The 16854-nt window shown below is 33.0% G+C and overlaps 1 protein-coding gene across 2 annotated transcripts in view; it reads left to right on the top strand.

Annotated features, from left to right (window-relative positions):
• Window positions 1-16854, top strand: part of LOC145300514 (integrator complex subunit 11-like) — a 65771-nt gene that overhangs the window by 22809 nt on the left and 26108 nt on the right. For both annotated transcript variants that reach the window (XM_080144491.1, XM_080144490.1), the window contains 5 exons: window positions 3472-3588; window positions 10006-10104; window positions 10217-10390; window positions 12477-12596; window positions 15348-15443. In XM_080144491.1, coding sequence (XP_080000617.1) covers window positions 3472-3588; window positions 10006-10104; window positions 10217-10390; window positions 12477-12596; window positions 15348-15443 — 606 coding nt within the window. The remainder of the gene's footprint in view (window positions 1-3471; window positions 3589-10005; window positions 10105-10216; window positions 10391-12476; window positions 12597-15347; window positions 15444-16854) is intronic.

The following is a 16854-nucleotide window of genomic DNA, read 5'->3' as shown; positions in this document are numbered from 1 at the left end:
ACAACTAATATATAGAAAAGACTGAGTAAAAGAAGGACGAGTTAATAAAAACATTGATATTTAATAGCAAAGCTATTTTAATAAAAAGATGAAATTCATGCTATCTGCCAACCGACTCATTTTCAAGAAAGAAGTCATCGACAAATAACGTTTAAATAAATAGTCGAATGAGGGAAAGAAAAAATAATTAGTGGGAAAAGAGCACTATCGACAATAATACAAAGGGGGAAGGGATGTCACATCTGTGTGTAATAGCAGAAAGAAAAATTAAATATATTGACAAACATATGCATTATTTATTTTTTCTAAAGATCTTTAAAGAATTCCAAGCTATGGGAGTGCTCTTTTTACCTACAGAGGGAGGATTTTCACATTGTTACACACAAGGCCTGCAGAATATTAAGTTGGTGTTTGAATAGGCCGTGTGTATGATGCAGAAACAGCTGTCTGAATACACCTCATCACACGATTTATTGTCTAGCAAATGCTGTCCAATTGCTGACACTTGAATCGGTGAGTTCCCAGATATACTCTGTAAACGCCTGGGTGTATTTCTTAAACACCCAGATGCACTCATCAATATATTTCTTTTAAACCTCTGTGACTTACGAAACTATGAAGGGATATCTTGTGCCACTCTGACTCCCAAGCACTGAAGAGTTTGACCTATATAACGAACAGGCTGGGTTCAGTAAAAGGTATCTTTACTAATAAAATTCTTTCTATGTAGCTGAAGAAAACGTTTTTTTAAGTTTTGCTTCAGTGTTCAAGGTGTTGTTGGTATGTCACCAAATTTTTTAAATTTTGGTTGATCGTTCAAAATATCTAATATTTTCCCAGTGTAATCATTGGTGTTGAGAATTACCCACCGGCACCCTTATCCGGTCTAGTGAGGTAAATGTCTTTATTGGTCTTAAGAAGTTTGGCAGCTTGATTATGAATCTTGCTCCATGCAAATTCTTGAGAGTTAATGAGAGTTAGCAAACTTAAGCAAGTCTTCATATAGAGAAAATCATCATTTGACCTAGGCTCATGATGTTTAAGATGGGAATGTAATACCTTGAATGCGGCATAAATACTTTCCTTATCAATCCTAAGTAGGGGAATACCCATCTCAAAACCTCTAGCTATTCCGTGTGGGAAAGAGTGACATCAGAGAAATTTAATGTAAGTTGGTCAACCTCACGACTGGCACTATGCCTAGCACGAATAAGCATGTCAATGCATCTCTGATGGTTGGAACAAGTTTTGTTGCTACAATAATTGTCATTAGCAGATAGATATTTAGAGAAATATACTCTATCAAAATAAGGAAAGACTGAACCATGCAATCTATCATAAACGTTAATAAAAAGAATTAAGCATAATATTTAAAAGAAATCAATCATCTTGTAAGAAACCATAAAAAAAAATGAATAATTAATTAATTCAAATTAGTTCATGTTTATGTAGTCACTCACATATTCATGACTGAGTATATTAAGAAGTTTGCTTTAATAATTTTTAAATATAAAATGTTTGATTTTTATATCAATGTCAGAGTGAGGAAAAAACTCAAGATTATAACTATATAGATTAAAAGTTTTTGAAAACATTTTACATCCAATCATTTTATAAATAGAAATCAAAGCTTAACAAAATTAGTTTCTGTGGTAATTTAGTTCAATTAATTATTTAATAACTAAACGATACTGTAATAATTAAATTTAATTGTGAAAATCCTATTTAGAAAAAATAGTAAAGAAAAAATAGAAAGGAAAATGAAAGCCAACTGGATAATACTGGATAGGTACAACTATGTTTTCATAAAATATTTTACATTAAGAGTGAAAGCTAACAAAAGCAAAAAAAAAAATTTTTTTTTTACAGCTCAATCAAATTTCAATAAACCCAAAATATTTCAAGGACAAAAATTGAACCCGCTTACCCCGCAAAAAAAAACAATTGATCAAAAATATGATATATCAATAGAAATATAATTTTTTTTTCTTTAAGTAAATTTGTGTTTACATGAATGTTTTTTTTTTTAAAGTTTATTAAGAAATTAACTGGCATTATTGGGAATTGAATGAGGATCTTTATGTCCTCCTACTCCCAGTCCATTATACTGTATTTCTTTTATTATAAGTTAGCTAGAGGTGGGAAACACACAGACACACAAGAATTTGTCTCATAATTTTATTAATATGGTACTCATCCATAACCTGACTTAAGATCGCGTCAGCATTTTACAGCAGTTTATGGTAAGCAACCGGAAAAAGCTGATGCAATTAGCCAATCAGCTGTCAACAGACAATATTTTTGTTAATAAAAGAAAAATTTGATACTATTCTTGAAAAAGAAATAATTGATTTCGATCATAGCTATTTCTATGAAAAAATAAAATTATTTTTGATGTTACAAAAAAAAAGAAGATATTTATACTTTCCATGAAAATAAGGAAAAATCTTGATTTTCTTTCAGCTGTTTCCTGCTTTTCATCTTTAAAAAACAAAATTATTTCTTTGTAATATTTGTTAGAAAAAATTTATTTAATATATTTTTCTTGAAAAAAAATTTCTTTGATAAAATTGAACTTCTGGTAAATCTTGTCTTCCTGTGTTAAAAGTTGTCAGTGTTTTAAATTTATCATCTGGTAGTGTTTGTGTTGGCTTTTTTTTAGCATATTTTATGACATCATAAACTGCCAGGAGATACAGATGCAGCCTTGCATGAGGTCACATCTATAATATAAATTTCACCTGTCTGTTTAAATATATGTATGCATGTATGTATGCCTAAAATTTTCAACAGGCGACAGATTTTCATGGGATCGGTATCATTTTGAAGGTCGGCCTTTCGGATGACAAATATTGAAAAATTGACCAAAAATATTAATTCCTTCACTCTCAACTGAGCACTTTTCTACAGGGAGGGGTTGCTTTTTTTGCTGATATTATCGAAAATCATCTCCTCTTTTGATCAACCAGCCTTAATTTAAACCTTCGCTACTTCCGGTTTGGAGATGGACGCAGTGGCAAAGACATCAAGTTTTTTGGGGTTTTTTTTCCACATTCTTTTCCTCCTTCATAGTACGGGTTCAAGCCTGCCTGCCTACTACCATTTTTTTTTTTTTTTTTGCACTTGCAATTTTCCTTTTTTTCTTTTTTTTGCTTAACCAACACCTTTACACACACCTCCACTTCCTTTCCCGTCTTCACGTCACAGGTTCGAGTCTGCCTGCTACAACTTTTTTTCTTTTTTTTTTTTTGTTCAACACACACCTCCAAATACCCGGGCAACACCGGGCACCCAGGCTAGTGTTAATATAAAGATTAAAACTACACAAATCATCTGATAATTTGAAGAAAACAAATGAAAGTTTGAAACTTGCATTAAAGTTGACGGGTGTTATCTTTCTGTTCATTTTTGATTTTGAAGAAATTAAATCTGAAAAATTACTTTTGTCAAAATGGATTGTTTGTGTTTTAGGAGGATTACCGTAAAATCACAGTGGAACGAAGAGGTGAGACCAATTTCTTCACATCTGACATGATCAAATCTTGTATGAAAAAAGTGATTGCTGTTAACCTGCATCAAACTGTTCACGTAAGTCGCCACTGTTTATTCGTATTCAAATTGTTTCACTTGATATGTCGTTTTCTCTATGCAAAAACATAACCCACTTTTATACCAAACAACGTGTTTTCAGATTTCATTTAGATGAACTCATTGTCACATTTATTGATATCAATTTGAACATTTATTAAATATTAGTGTTAAAAAATTAAGCGATCTATACTCTTATAAATTTTTTTTTGTGTGTGTATTGAGAATCATATTAAAAACTCTTTTTTCTTTTTATTTAAAAAAAAATACAACTTTGTTATATATGGGTCATGGAATTGCATTCACTAGCAAAAGATCTAGCTAATTTGCATATTCTTTTAAACATTCATTTTAATTAATTCCCTATTAGTTTTTTCGGTTTTCTTTTAGAATGATCATCTTTACTTAACTACTAGCAATTCAGCCCGGCTTTGCTTGGGCCCTATGTACTGTTCATAACTTTATGTGCATATTTATATATATATTAAAAAGTTTAACTCATGTCCAGGTAACCTACATCTAAAATTTCAAGTGTTTAGACCCAAAATTGGCGGAAGAGTTTGGTAGAGTTTGCAAAAGTCAACTCTTTCAAGTGGTAACTTTGGTCAAAATCGGATTGTTCCATCTTAATGTTTTTATTCGATGATTATCAGATACATTCAAGTACAAAACCTATCTAATAATAATTATCAGATACATTCAAGTACAAAACCTATCCAGTCACATAAGGTACATTTGTGTAAAATTTCACAAAAATCGGCCCAGCCATTTTGGAGTCCATAGATAACAAACTCACAGACACACAAAGTTCCTTTTATGTATATGAGGCACCCATTTATCAAGTTTTTTTTGTCTTTCCAATCTCTCTCAAGTGGTTGGAAATAGTCGTAAACATTACCTCTAATTCAAAAGCAAGTTCTCAAACAGTTGCACATGGATCAGCTTCAACTAAGGCTCTTAATTGATCATTGCCAATATCCGATGACTGACCACTACGCTCAGCATCTTCAAGACTCTCATCACCGCCACAAAAGTTCTTAAACCACCATTGTGCTGTGTGTTCAGTAGTGGTTCCTGGACCAAACGCTTTATTGATATCACAAATTGTTTCAGCAGCTTTTCAGCCTAGCTTGAATTGAAATAAGAAAATTATGCAAATTTGCTTTCTTTTTTTCCACCTTGTATTCAATGTTTGAAAAAAGGGCATAATTGTTTTAAAACGATTGTAATTTAAATATATATATTAAATATATTTAAATTTATATAATTAATAGTAGATGGATAGCGATAGTGATATTTCTTAAAGAATAATAATTTTTAAAAATAATAATTTCTTTTTCAAATCATCCAACTTCAGTTAAATGACCTGAAAAAAGGTTAATATACTGTAAAACAAAACAAACAAAATTGTGTTGAAGTATTGATTTGTTAAATAATGGAAATGAAAACGAAAACCTATTTATGTAACATAATAATTATAATTAGCCATTATCAGAACAGACCGTTTGATAAATTATGGTAATATTACTTTTGATGATATAATTAGTTTATCTTTAAGCACTGAAAAGACATTTCACAAGATTTTTCATTTTAGTACAAAAATCACCATAAATATTAGCTATGCGACACATTTTGAAGTTGTAATATTTTTGACTACTAATGGGGGTATGATCCCTCACAGTTGGAAGATTCTATTTATAAACGATGTTGCTAGGAACTAACGAATCAAATCAATTCATATTCTTCTACCAACCAATCAGAAACCAGAATTGTTCCATAAAAATTAAACCTTTTTCTTTAGCAACCTTGTATATGTTTTCTTCGTGTCAACACAGGAAGAATTTTTTGCTCTGTGGTTACAAAAATTATGAAGTTAGGAACCTGAACAAAAGAACTGTCTACTGAGAACCAGTCACCTCCAGTTCTTGTATAGAACAACTAACCATCGGAAACTGTTCTGAAACTAAATGTGGCTTCCAACTCAAGAATTTCTTTATAATTTTACTATGTTATCATTTTTCTATGGATTTATGAGAACGCTCATATTTTTCGCTTTTTATGTTCTTTCTGTTGCCATTTTGTTAACTTAAAACTGCTGCAAGCCTTTTGTTGCATTGATAACATGCCCTTTTCTCTACCCTGCAACCTCTTTCCCACAGAAGAGACGTAGCGAGCCTGTCTTTGTTCTATCGTTATTTCCATGGCAAGTGCTCGTCTGAGCTCCATTCTCTGGTCCCCCCTCGCCAATCTTTTTCAAAAAACACCCGACTAGCTGAAACCACCATCAATAATTTTCCCCACTCCTTATCTGTGCCTAAATCAAAACGTAGATTCCATGAACAAAGCTTCTTTCTTAGATCTGCACGCCTGTGGAACTCTGTTCCGCTTGCCTGTTTCCCTCCCAACTTCAACCTGGATGTCTTCAAGTCCAACACAAACAAATTCCTGATGAACCGCCCCCCCCCCCTAAGTAATGACACCTTATCAATTCTGCAATACTATTGCTACACTATCCCATTGATTACTGTACACACAATAACCCTTATCCCCGAGTGGCCATTGGGCCTTGATAAGTGGTGATCTCCATGTAAAAAAAAAAAAAAAATATGCTGTTAAATTTTATCATCTCTTAAATTGAATTTATAAAGATAAATAATGACAAGGCTTTTTCCCTACTTGTGTCCACAAATTTCTTCGTTAATAATCTTTATAATTTTTTATTCCAGTGTATCATGCATCATATATGCCTTTCTTGTATTGTTTGGCCTAGCACTTCCAGATCAGGCTGTCTGAAGATACTGGCTTCTTGACCTAAAATGCGCCAAACATTGATGTTATTATTTATTTTTTTTTTGTTTTGCAAAACTCAATTTTGTTATTTAATTAATCGGAATTCTTTTGGAGATGAGTAATTTGTATTATTTATCAATTTATTTATTGCGGACTATTATCCTCATCTTCTGGTCCTGGACATGACCTTAAACTATATCCAATAGTGAGGCCCCAGATTGCGGGCTTTGGGGAGTGTGGAGCCACCCTTTAATTGCCATTGTTCCCCAGGTCCACTCTGACCCAGAGTGGTAGTACCTGCTAGGATCCCAACTATGGGTTAAATAGAAATTGATTTGAAAAAAAAAAACAATATATTCTATTAAAAAATTTTCTTCAAAAGAACCGGATTCGGCATTAAATAACCTGAAAAGGGTTGATATGCCATAAAACAAAAACAACTAACCAACTTCATCTTCATTGTTGTTGTTTCACGTTTGGCCCAACTATTCCTCTGGCTTTCGTCAGGTGGTTAACCGCAACGGTATAGGAACGCTCTATCTCCTAACTGCATCCTCTGCGATTACTGCCTTCCATAGTTGTTGTCAGCTCACCACGTTTTACCCAGCTAAGCCTCTGGCCGGCTTTGGGTAGGATTGAAACCGCTATCTTCAGACAATGCTCACCTGGAACCGTAGAGATTCAACATCTCTATCCACTGCGCCACTGCGCCTATCCCGTCACGGTTAACCATCTGATGAAGGCCAGAGGAATAGTTGGCTGAAACGCTGTGAAACAACAACTTAAAGATGAGGATAATAGTCTGCAACAAATAAATGAATTAATAAACTCAATCTTATTCTGCAAAATCAAAAACGAAACAATTTTCCTCTACAAAAATACAAAATTAAACAACTTGAATAAATATTTGAAGACATAAAAAGCATAAATTTTTTCACAGAATTATTGCATTCAGCATTAAAAAAACCTGAAAAGGGTTGATATGCCATAAAACAAAACAAACATTATGAATAAATATTTTACAATATTAAGAATTTGAAGCATAACATCTTTTTCCAAAATTACTGGATTCTGCATTAAATAATCTGAAAAGGGTTGATATTAGGTTGATAAGAAAGTTCTTGGGGAATTTTTAATTTTGATTTCAAATAATGTATTTTCAAATAAGTTTTCGTTATAATATCTTTACTTTATATATCATTTTAAAGAGCATTTATCTAATCATTTAGATTACACTTGTTTTAAAACAATCATGTCTTCTTTTCAGAACATTTAATACAAGATGGAAAAAAAAGCAAATTCGCACAGTTTCCTTATTTCAATTCAAGCTAGACCGAAAAGCTGCTGAAACAACTTGCGATATCAATAAAGTGTTTGGTCCAGGAACCACGACTGAATGCACAGCCCAATGATGATTTAAGAACTTTTGTGGCAGCGATGAGAGTCTTGAAAATGATGAGCATAGTGGTTGGTCATCAAATGTTGACAACGATCAATTAAGAGCCTTAGTCGAAGTTGATCCATGCACAACTGATCGAGAACTTGCTTCTGAATTAGACATAACGTATCTGACGATTTCCGACCACTTGAGAGAGATTGAAAAGACAAAAAACTTGATAAATGGATGCCTCACAAATTGAATGACAACCAAAAGAAATGTTGTGATGAAGCATCATTTTCTCTTCTTTTACGCAACAAGAATGACCTATTTCTCGACCGGGTTGTGACTTGCGATGAAAAGTGGGTTCTTTACGACAACCAGTGATGCTCAGTGGTTAGATGTTGTTGACATCTAACCACTGAGCATCGCTGGTTGTCGTAAAGAACCCACTTTTCATCGCAAGTCACAACCCACAACACTTCCTGAAGCCAGAGTTGCACCAAAAGAAGCTCATGCTGACTGTTTGGTGGTCTCTGACTGGTCTCATCCATTATAGATTTTTGAATGCAGGCGAAACCATTAAGGCGGCGAAGTACTGTCAATAAATGTATGGAATACATCAGAAACTTCAGTAACAACACCCAGCATTAATCAATAGAAAAGCCCCAATTCTCCTCCATAACAATGCCCAACTGCATGTTGCTAAACTGATCCTGCAGAAGTTGAATGGATGTGGGCTATGAAAATCTACTTCATCTGCCATATTCTCCAGACCCCTCACCTAGCGACTACTGCTTTTTCAAGCATCTCGATAACTTTGTGTGAGAAATGCTTAAAAAACCTAAGCAATATCAAAAACGCTTTCAGCAACTTCATCGCTACCAGAATGCAAGATTTTTACGTTACTAGCATAAATACACTTGTTTTGCATTGGCAAAAGTGTGTTGATTCTAATGATGCTTATTTCGATCATTAAATATTTGTTTGAGCCGAGATATGTTTATGTGAATTTAAAAGTTAAAAACTGAAAGGACTTTCTTGTCATCCTGATATGCCATAAAGCAAAACTTTGTATTATTTGATCCATAATATTCTCATCTTGACTCTTATATTCGCAACGTTTCAATCAATGTAATTTTTGACACTCGTCAGAAGCACTTTTTGAACTTGTAAATGTTTGTCAAACTCTGGTACCTGCATGGATTTTTGAACTACTTATAATCTTTACTGCAGGTGATAATAAGTAAGAATAACATAAAATTGAAACTTCTATCCAATCATGGATGATGGGAAAAAACAATGGTGCTTCTTAAGATAGTCAACACATCGATTTTTTAAATATGTGGTTTTAAGCTAAAACAACAGTACTTACTTACTTGTCATGTCGAAAATAGTAATATATCCGAAAATTATGAAAATTAATGGAGTAGAACAACTGCTATTGTGTTTTTACTAAAAATAAAGTATCACTACTGGCTAAAACAAAATATCAGTTATTGAAATGTTGAAAAGGGTGATAAGTGTGTCCCTTGTGTTTGCAATCTTCAAGGTGTGCACATCTAGGTAAAAGGCCATTTCCCCCATCTTTTCCGTAAAATTTGCTTTTAATTATAAATAATTTTCTACTCAATGAATTTTTATAATTTTTAAATATATTGCTATTTTCGACATGACAAGTAAGTACTGTTGTTTTTGCTTAAAACAGCATATTTTAAAAAATCGATCTGTCAACTCTATCTTAACAAGCACCCAAAACAATCTACCCCCTATGGATTAAATGAAGAGTTCAGTATGAAATTTTGTATTGGCTCTTAAGTTTGACGTGCAGATTCCCAAGTTCAAGTAGAAAATTTCCAAGATAAAAAGTATGCACCTAAAATAAATCGGAGATTGCATTGGCAAAAATGTTATAAATTTAACAACCATTAACGATTACTACGCTATCGGTTTACGTTCATTAACCCTTATCTTCGAGTGGCTTCCGGGCCTTGATAAGTGGTGACTCCTTAGTAAAAAAATAAAAAAATGAAAATAGTGATCCAAATAATCCAAATTATCTAATCCTCATCTCAAAAATTTAGAAGCATGTATTTCTTGTTCCATTGTATTATTTTTGTCATTCGATTCAATTTTTTTTATTCCAAATCTTCCTTTTTAATGGGATCCCTTTAAAAATAAATCTTCAGTTCTATTTGTTGTTTTCCAATTTCTGTTTATTTTCATTCTGTCATCCTCTTCAATTTTAGGTTGATGCTGATTTAGAGATAAAGGCCTACTATGCTGGACATGTATTGGGAGCAGCCATGTTTCACATCAAAGTTGGTCAACAATCTGTTGTCTATACGGTCAGTTTGCATTTTTTTTTTTTTCAGTGAACTTTTTGTTTTGTTTTCTTAACAAACATAAAAGAAATATTTTTATATAGCTTTAAACCCTAACTTCACACTTTTTTTTTAGGGTGATTATAACATGACCCCTGATCGACATTTAGGCGCTGCCTGGATTGACAAATGTCGTCCTGACCTGCTGATCACAGAATCAACATATGCAACGACAATTCGAGACTCGAAACGTTGCCGTGAAAGAGATTTTCTTAAAAAAGTTCACAGTTGTATTGAAAAAGGAGGAAAAGTAAGTTTTTGGAGGTTTTTTTTTTTTTTTTTTGAGAAAATCTTGTTGGATTTTTGTCGTCCATAAATGTTTTTGAAAAGGATTATAACATCAAAAATGCTTTATTTGTCGATAGTTTGAAATGTTTTGTGTGAACATTTTTACAGCTGTCATTTTCTGTTTAAAAAGACTCGTATTCTAAAATATGTTTCTCTTAGTCTGTCTGCTTCACTTTTTCTCAGAATTTACTGGGCCAATCGGAATTTTATATGAACCTTTGTTATGATAAGGTGCAGTGAACCAAGTATTATGGTATCAATTTGATGCAACATTAGGGATTAATAAAGATTTGTATTTAATACAAAAATGAGTACAAATTTTATCGTACTAAACTATTAATTTGGCATAAAGCACTCGTTTTAAACAAAAGGTTATAATGATTAATGGAAAAATCATTTACTTAAGCTTCAAGGATTCAACATTAACAACCAATATGCATACAATCGTTTCTGAGATGATACAAAAACATTTTTCATTTGAATAAAGTCTCATTACGAGTACCGGGATTAGACATCAAATAGAAATTTGAAATATATATGATCAACACTAAAGTGAGGACATCATAAGATTATACAGCAAATCAACTACAAATGAGGCAAATATAATCTATTAAGAGAAAGGCTTATAAGGACTATATCAAACAATTACAAACACTGTTTAAATACATGAGTAACGCCTAAACACCTAAGTGGAGATATCAAAAGATTATACAGTAAATGAAGATTATATGCTAAAAATAATCAACTCAGAGAAATGCTCGTAAAGCTATACATATATATATATATATATGTCAAATTTTAGTCATTCAATAAATTTAAAAATTTATGACATGAAATGGTTGAATTTCAAATCAAAAGATTTTTATTCTATGTAAGACAAAGAATACATTTGAAATATTATAACTCCTTATCCTATAGGATTTCGATGTCTACCATCTCTTCAGACGAGAAAATATTAGCAAATAATTATATAATGGTTTACACCTTATTTGCTAAAGTCAGTGAGACATGGAAAATCACAATCAAGTTTTTTTAAGTATTTAAATATCATAGAGTAAGGGAAGTTAATGAAAAGGATATAAAAATTCATATCACAATTGCATGGTAAACTCCGAAGTGAATGTCTTTGATAGCAATGTGGTAAAGTGATCCAATCTGTATTTTGAGTAATCCACATCACAAGGTAATAGTCTGAAGTAGGCATTTTCCTGGAGAAATTTTCGTTGTTTATATAATGAGTCCGGTAAAAAAATTTTTTGTATAGGTCCGGTGGATCTGTTTATTAATAAACATATAATTTAATATATGTAATATTTCTATAATTATAGAACATGAGCTTCAAATTCCACTCCAAAATAACCTCAAATTGTTAATAAAATAAAATAAAACCACTTTCAGTAAACAGGCTATGCAAATTAAGAGAAACTGAACTGATATGAAAAATTACCGCCAATAATATTTTGTAAAACTTATAATCACAGGTTTCCATACCATTGATTGTTCGATAATATATGTATGTATATATATATATATATATATATATATATATATATATATATATATATATATATATATATATTTCTTAGTATATCTGTCTTTCCATTCCACTTTTTCCTGAAAATTACTGTGCGAATCTGGACGAAATTTTGTATGAATCTTTGTTATAATAAGGTCCAGTAAACTAATTATTATGGTATATGTTTGATGCAACATTAGCGATTATTAGAGATTTGTGTTTAATGCATAAATTTAACCATATTCAGCAATCAATTTGGCATAAAGCACTTAACTTTTGCCTGTTTTTAACGAGATAAAAAGTTTAGTTTTTTAAAAGGCCAGAATAATTACATATTTTTCTTTTAAAGTGATAAAATAGATTTTGTAAATTTTTTTTGTTTTCCTTTTCATTAATTTAAAACTACAATGTTGTAAACTTTTTAGATTTGTTTGAGTCCAAATGGTTTTAGTTGCTTGTTAGGGTTTAGGTTTATAATCTTGGGAATTTGTTTTTGTAAATAGATTTCTAATCGTCTCGTTTTTTTTTTAAGGTTTTGATACCCGTATTTGCACTCGGCCGAGCGCAGGAATTATGCATTTTATTGGAAACATATTGGGAACGTATGAATTTGAAAGCTCCCATTTATTTTTCACTCGGGCTTACAGAAAAGGTAAAAAAGCATACAATTTTTCAATTTGGTCTGTTGTAGATTTTAATCTGAAAATTGTTTTAAAATTTTGATTTTTAGAATTTTTGGTTGTGAAATAATCAACAAAAATCATTGCAAATGTTTTTATTGGTTCTTATCCAGAATTCCTTCAATAATAACAAACGAAATAAAGAAAAATCTGTATGATGTATGTACCTGTGAAAAAAATGAAAATATCATATTCCAAAAATGTACGTAAATTAATCAAATAGTTTTATTTTTATAAAGAAAATCATTTTTAAGTGATTAATAGACATTTGTAAGCATCTATAATATAAATCTCACCTTTCTGTTTAAATGTATGCATGTCTGCCTAAAACTTTCGACAGAGGCGACAAATTTTCATGAGATCGGTATCATTTTGAAGCTCGACCCTTTGAATGACAAATATTGAAAAATTGGCTAAAAACATTAATTTCTTCACCCTCAACTGGGCACTTTTCTACAGCGAGAGGTCGCTTTTTTCACCGATATTTTCAAAAGTTATCCTGTCTTTTCGATTTACTAGCCTTAATTTAAACCTTCGCCACTTCCGGTTTGGCGATGGATACAATCGCAAAGACGTCACTGTTTTTTTTTTTTTTTACATTCTTTTCTTCCTTCATTGTACAAGGGGCGTGCAATAAGTAATGCTTCCAATTGTCTGATCTAGCTGAAATTTTGCAATGATTTATATCTCTACGGGTTATGTGGCAGATTACAGCTCTGAACTAATTATGGTTTCTGTTTTACAGGTATTTGAACTGAGTCAGGTGTGAAATGGAGTCTGTTGAATGTCGAGCAGTGATCCGGTTTTTGTATTTGAAAGGACGCACACCACAGGAGACTTTTGATGAAATGAAAGAAACTTATGGTGATAATGCCCCATCATATGACCTTGTAAAACGCTGGCATCGTGAATTCAAATATGGCCGGAAGTCTGTGGAAACAGCTCCTAGACCTGGTCGCCCCCTCTTCTGCCATTGATGAGGCATCTGTCCATCAAGTTGAGGCTGCCATTCTGGAAGATCGGCACATTACTATTCGCCAAATAGCCCAAGATGTCAAGATTAGTACAGGGTCTGTGGAAACTATCATTCATGACCATTTGCATATGCATAAGGTGTCTGCCAGATGGATTCCCAGGTTGCTCAAACCATTCCAGAAGCGAGAACGCGTTGAGTGCTCGAGGATGAATTTGGAGATGTGCCAAGAAGATGAGTCAAAGTTTATCAAAAGACTGATTACACAGGATGAAACCTGGGTCAATCACTATGATCCAAAGACCAAAGCCCAGTCAGTGCAGTGGAAGCACTTGGACTCACCACCTCCAAAGAAGGCAAGGGTGCAGCCCTCCGCTGGCAAGGTCTTGCTCACAGTCTTCTGGGACCAGGACGGAGTAGTGATGACAGATTTCCTGGCAAAGGGTACCACAATTACAGGAGCCTATTATGCTTCACTTTTGAGGAAATTAAGGGAAGCTATCAAAATCAAGAGGTGGGGCAAGATCAGCAAAGGTACCCTCCTCCTGCAGGACAACGCTCCAGTCCACAACTCGCATGTTGCCAGATCAGAAGCATGGGCGTGTGGTTATGAAATCCTCTCCCATCCTCCCTACTCTCCTGACCTTGCACCCTCTGACTTTCACCTCTTCCCAGCCATGAAGTTGTTTTTGAAAGGAAAGCATTTCCCAGATGATGCAGCCTTGATTTCTGAAGTCACGTCATGGTTGGAGGACCAACCTGGGGTGTTCTACAAAAACGGTCTCCAGAGCTGCATCAAACGATGGGAGAGATGCATAACTCTGGGTGGTTCCTATGTAGAGAAAGACTAATAACTGTGCCAAGTTTTGTTGCTCTACTGCTATGGGAAGTGGGTCAGGGGCATTACTTATTGCACACCCCTCATACCAGTTCAAGCCTGCCTATTACCACTTTTTTTTTTTTTTGCTTAACACGGACCTCCAAACACCCGGGCAACGCCGGGCACCCAGGCAAGTTACAATATAAATCTCGTAAGTATAAATTACTGTTGGGTTATTTTCCCTTTGTTTTTTTAAGTATTTTTTTAAAAATGCTGAGAAAGAGTCACTTCTCGGATACTCATAAAAGGAAGAAAAAATGCAAGAAAGCAAAAAGCAAAGTGAATCAGTAACATGCGACAAAAGTCTCCAAGGATTCTCCTACAGCAGTCTATCTGTATTCTCCATGCGGCTTACTTTTATGTAGTTAAGGCCCACATAATCTGACCACGACCAGTGAAATTTTGCATCACTTTGCAAGATCACTAGTCATAAAAGTTGTGGGCGCCGCCCTCTTGATTCTTCCCTACCTCTGGCAGCTTGATTCCACGTAATGTACACATGCGCAGCTGCTTTAACAGTAAGCCCTCTTCTTGGTTTTCACAATTTTCCACAAAATTTTTTTGCATTATCTCTCTTGTGTTTTGAGATTTTTTTTCAAAATTGTAAACAAGGCAGTCACTTCTCCAATAATCTAAAAATTTGATTTTCTTATTTAAAGATCAAACTACTTGATCAATTGATGTGATTTTTAGAATATGATGTTTTCATAAGGTACATACATCATACAGATTTTTCTTTATTTTTCTTTATTTAATATAGAGGGAATTCTGGAACCATTTTATTTTTTATCTTTTAATTTGTTTATAAAAATCCCAGATCGGCACAAGTATTGGTTCTTAGATCTGAAAGATTGATTTTTTCTGTTGCAGGCGAATCATTATTACAAATTGTTTATCACATGGACGAGTGAAAAAATCAAGAAAACTTTTGTTCAAAGAAATATGTTTGAATTTAAGCATATAAAGGTAGGTGTGACAACTTTTGACCTAACCCTCGTCCCTTTTTTTTTTTTTGGTGTTAGGTTTATTTTAATTGTTTTTTTTTTGGGGGGGGGGGTAGGAGTGGAGGTAAGTGTTATATACTAGGCATGTTTTTTGATAATCATTAAAGACATTATACATGCATATTCTGTTCTTGATGATAGTCATTACTTGATTGCTTGGTTCTGGGATTGCTGTAGAAGTTAAAATATCAAAATCAAATGGCTGACTTCAAACGGTTATCTGACGAGTCTCAATAATTGCTCAAAAATAAAACAAAATACTTATAAAAATTTATCCAATAAATATTACCATAACATTTACTGGATAAATTTATCATCTGGGGAGTCAAGATAATTGCTCAAAAATCAAAAATAAAACAAAATGCATATAGAAATTCACTCAGTTAATGTTGTAGTGACATTTATTGAATAGATTTGTGTCAATAGTTTGTTTTATTTTTGATTTTAGAATGATTATCGAAACTCCCCAGATAACCGTCTCATGTTGGCCATTTTTTCTTGTTCTGAATACTTGGCACTACTTGTGTTTCAAACTTAATAAACGCTTTAAAATATGCCCCAACTACTATCTCTCTCTTTTTTCCCTCCCCTAACTACTATCTCTCTCTCTTTTTCCCTCCCCCTCTCACCAGCCCCTATTTCTTCTTTACCCAGTTTATCTCTCTCTCTCTCTGCACATGCACACACAGACACACTTATATAGATCCCTCAAGAAATGAGTTGACATGAGAGAAATAACTCCATGAAAAAAATTGAGAATGAGAGAATGATGCATTCAGAGAATTGCTATTTCTTATATCTTTTATGTTTATTGAGCCTTTTCTCTAATCTATGTTGGGTTTCACCAACATATATATGATGGCAATTTTGGCAAGGAACTGTGTATATGCCCGCATTGGAAATTGGTTTGTTTCGGAGAGGTTTTATTGTTTTCAATGTTTGGTTTATAGTTTGTGATGTGGTTTGTATGATTGGAATTTCTATTTTGTATAGTGTGTTGTAAATTATTATATTATTAGTGTGTGTAGGTAAAAGATGTCAGTTTATGAGAGAAAAGTCTGATGTATATGTTTTTGTTTGTTTATCCTGGAAAATCATATACACCAGACATTTATCTCATAAACAGACATCTTCTTTTACCTACACACACTAATAATAATTTGCAACACTCTGAACACAACATTGATTAGAGGAAAGACTCAACACAAAAAGGGATGGAATAAAAAATGAAAAAGGTCGCTTCAAGGAAGGAAAAATGTGAATTTCAGAAATTTGATGACACTTGCTAAGAAATATTTTTTTTTTTTACTCACTGCATATTACCACTTGGACACAAAAGGCTACTTTTTTTACTCGAGGCATATCACCACTTG

Source organism: Euprymna scolopes, chromosome 2 (assembly GCF_053919585.1).
Source record: "Euprymna scolopes isolate OS-2025 chromosome 2, ASM5391958v1, whole genome shotgun sequence".
In the NCBI taxonomy this organism is placed as follows: domain Eukaryota; kingdom Metazoa; phylum Mollusca; class Cephalopoda; order Sepiida; family Sepiolidae; genus Euprymna; species Euprymna scolopes.
The sequence above is the reverse complement of the archived record's forward strand: the minus strand, read 5'-3'. Positions and strand labels throughout refer to the sequence as shown.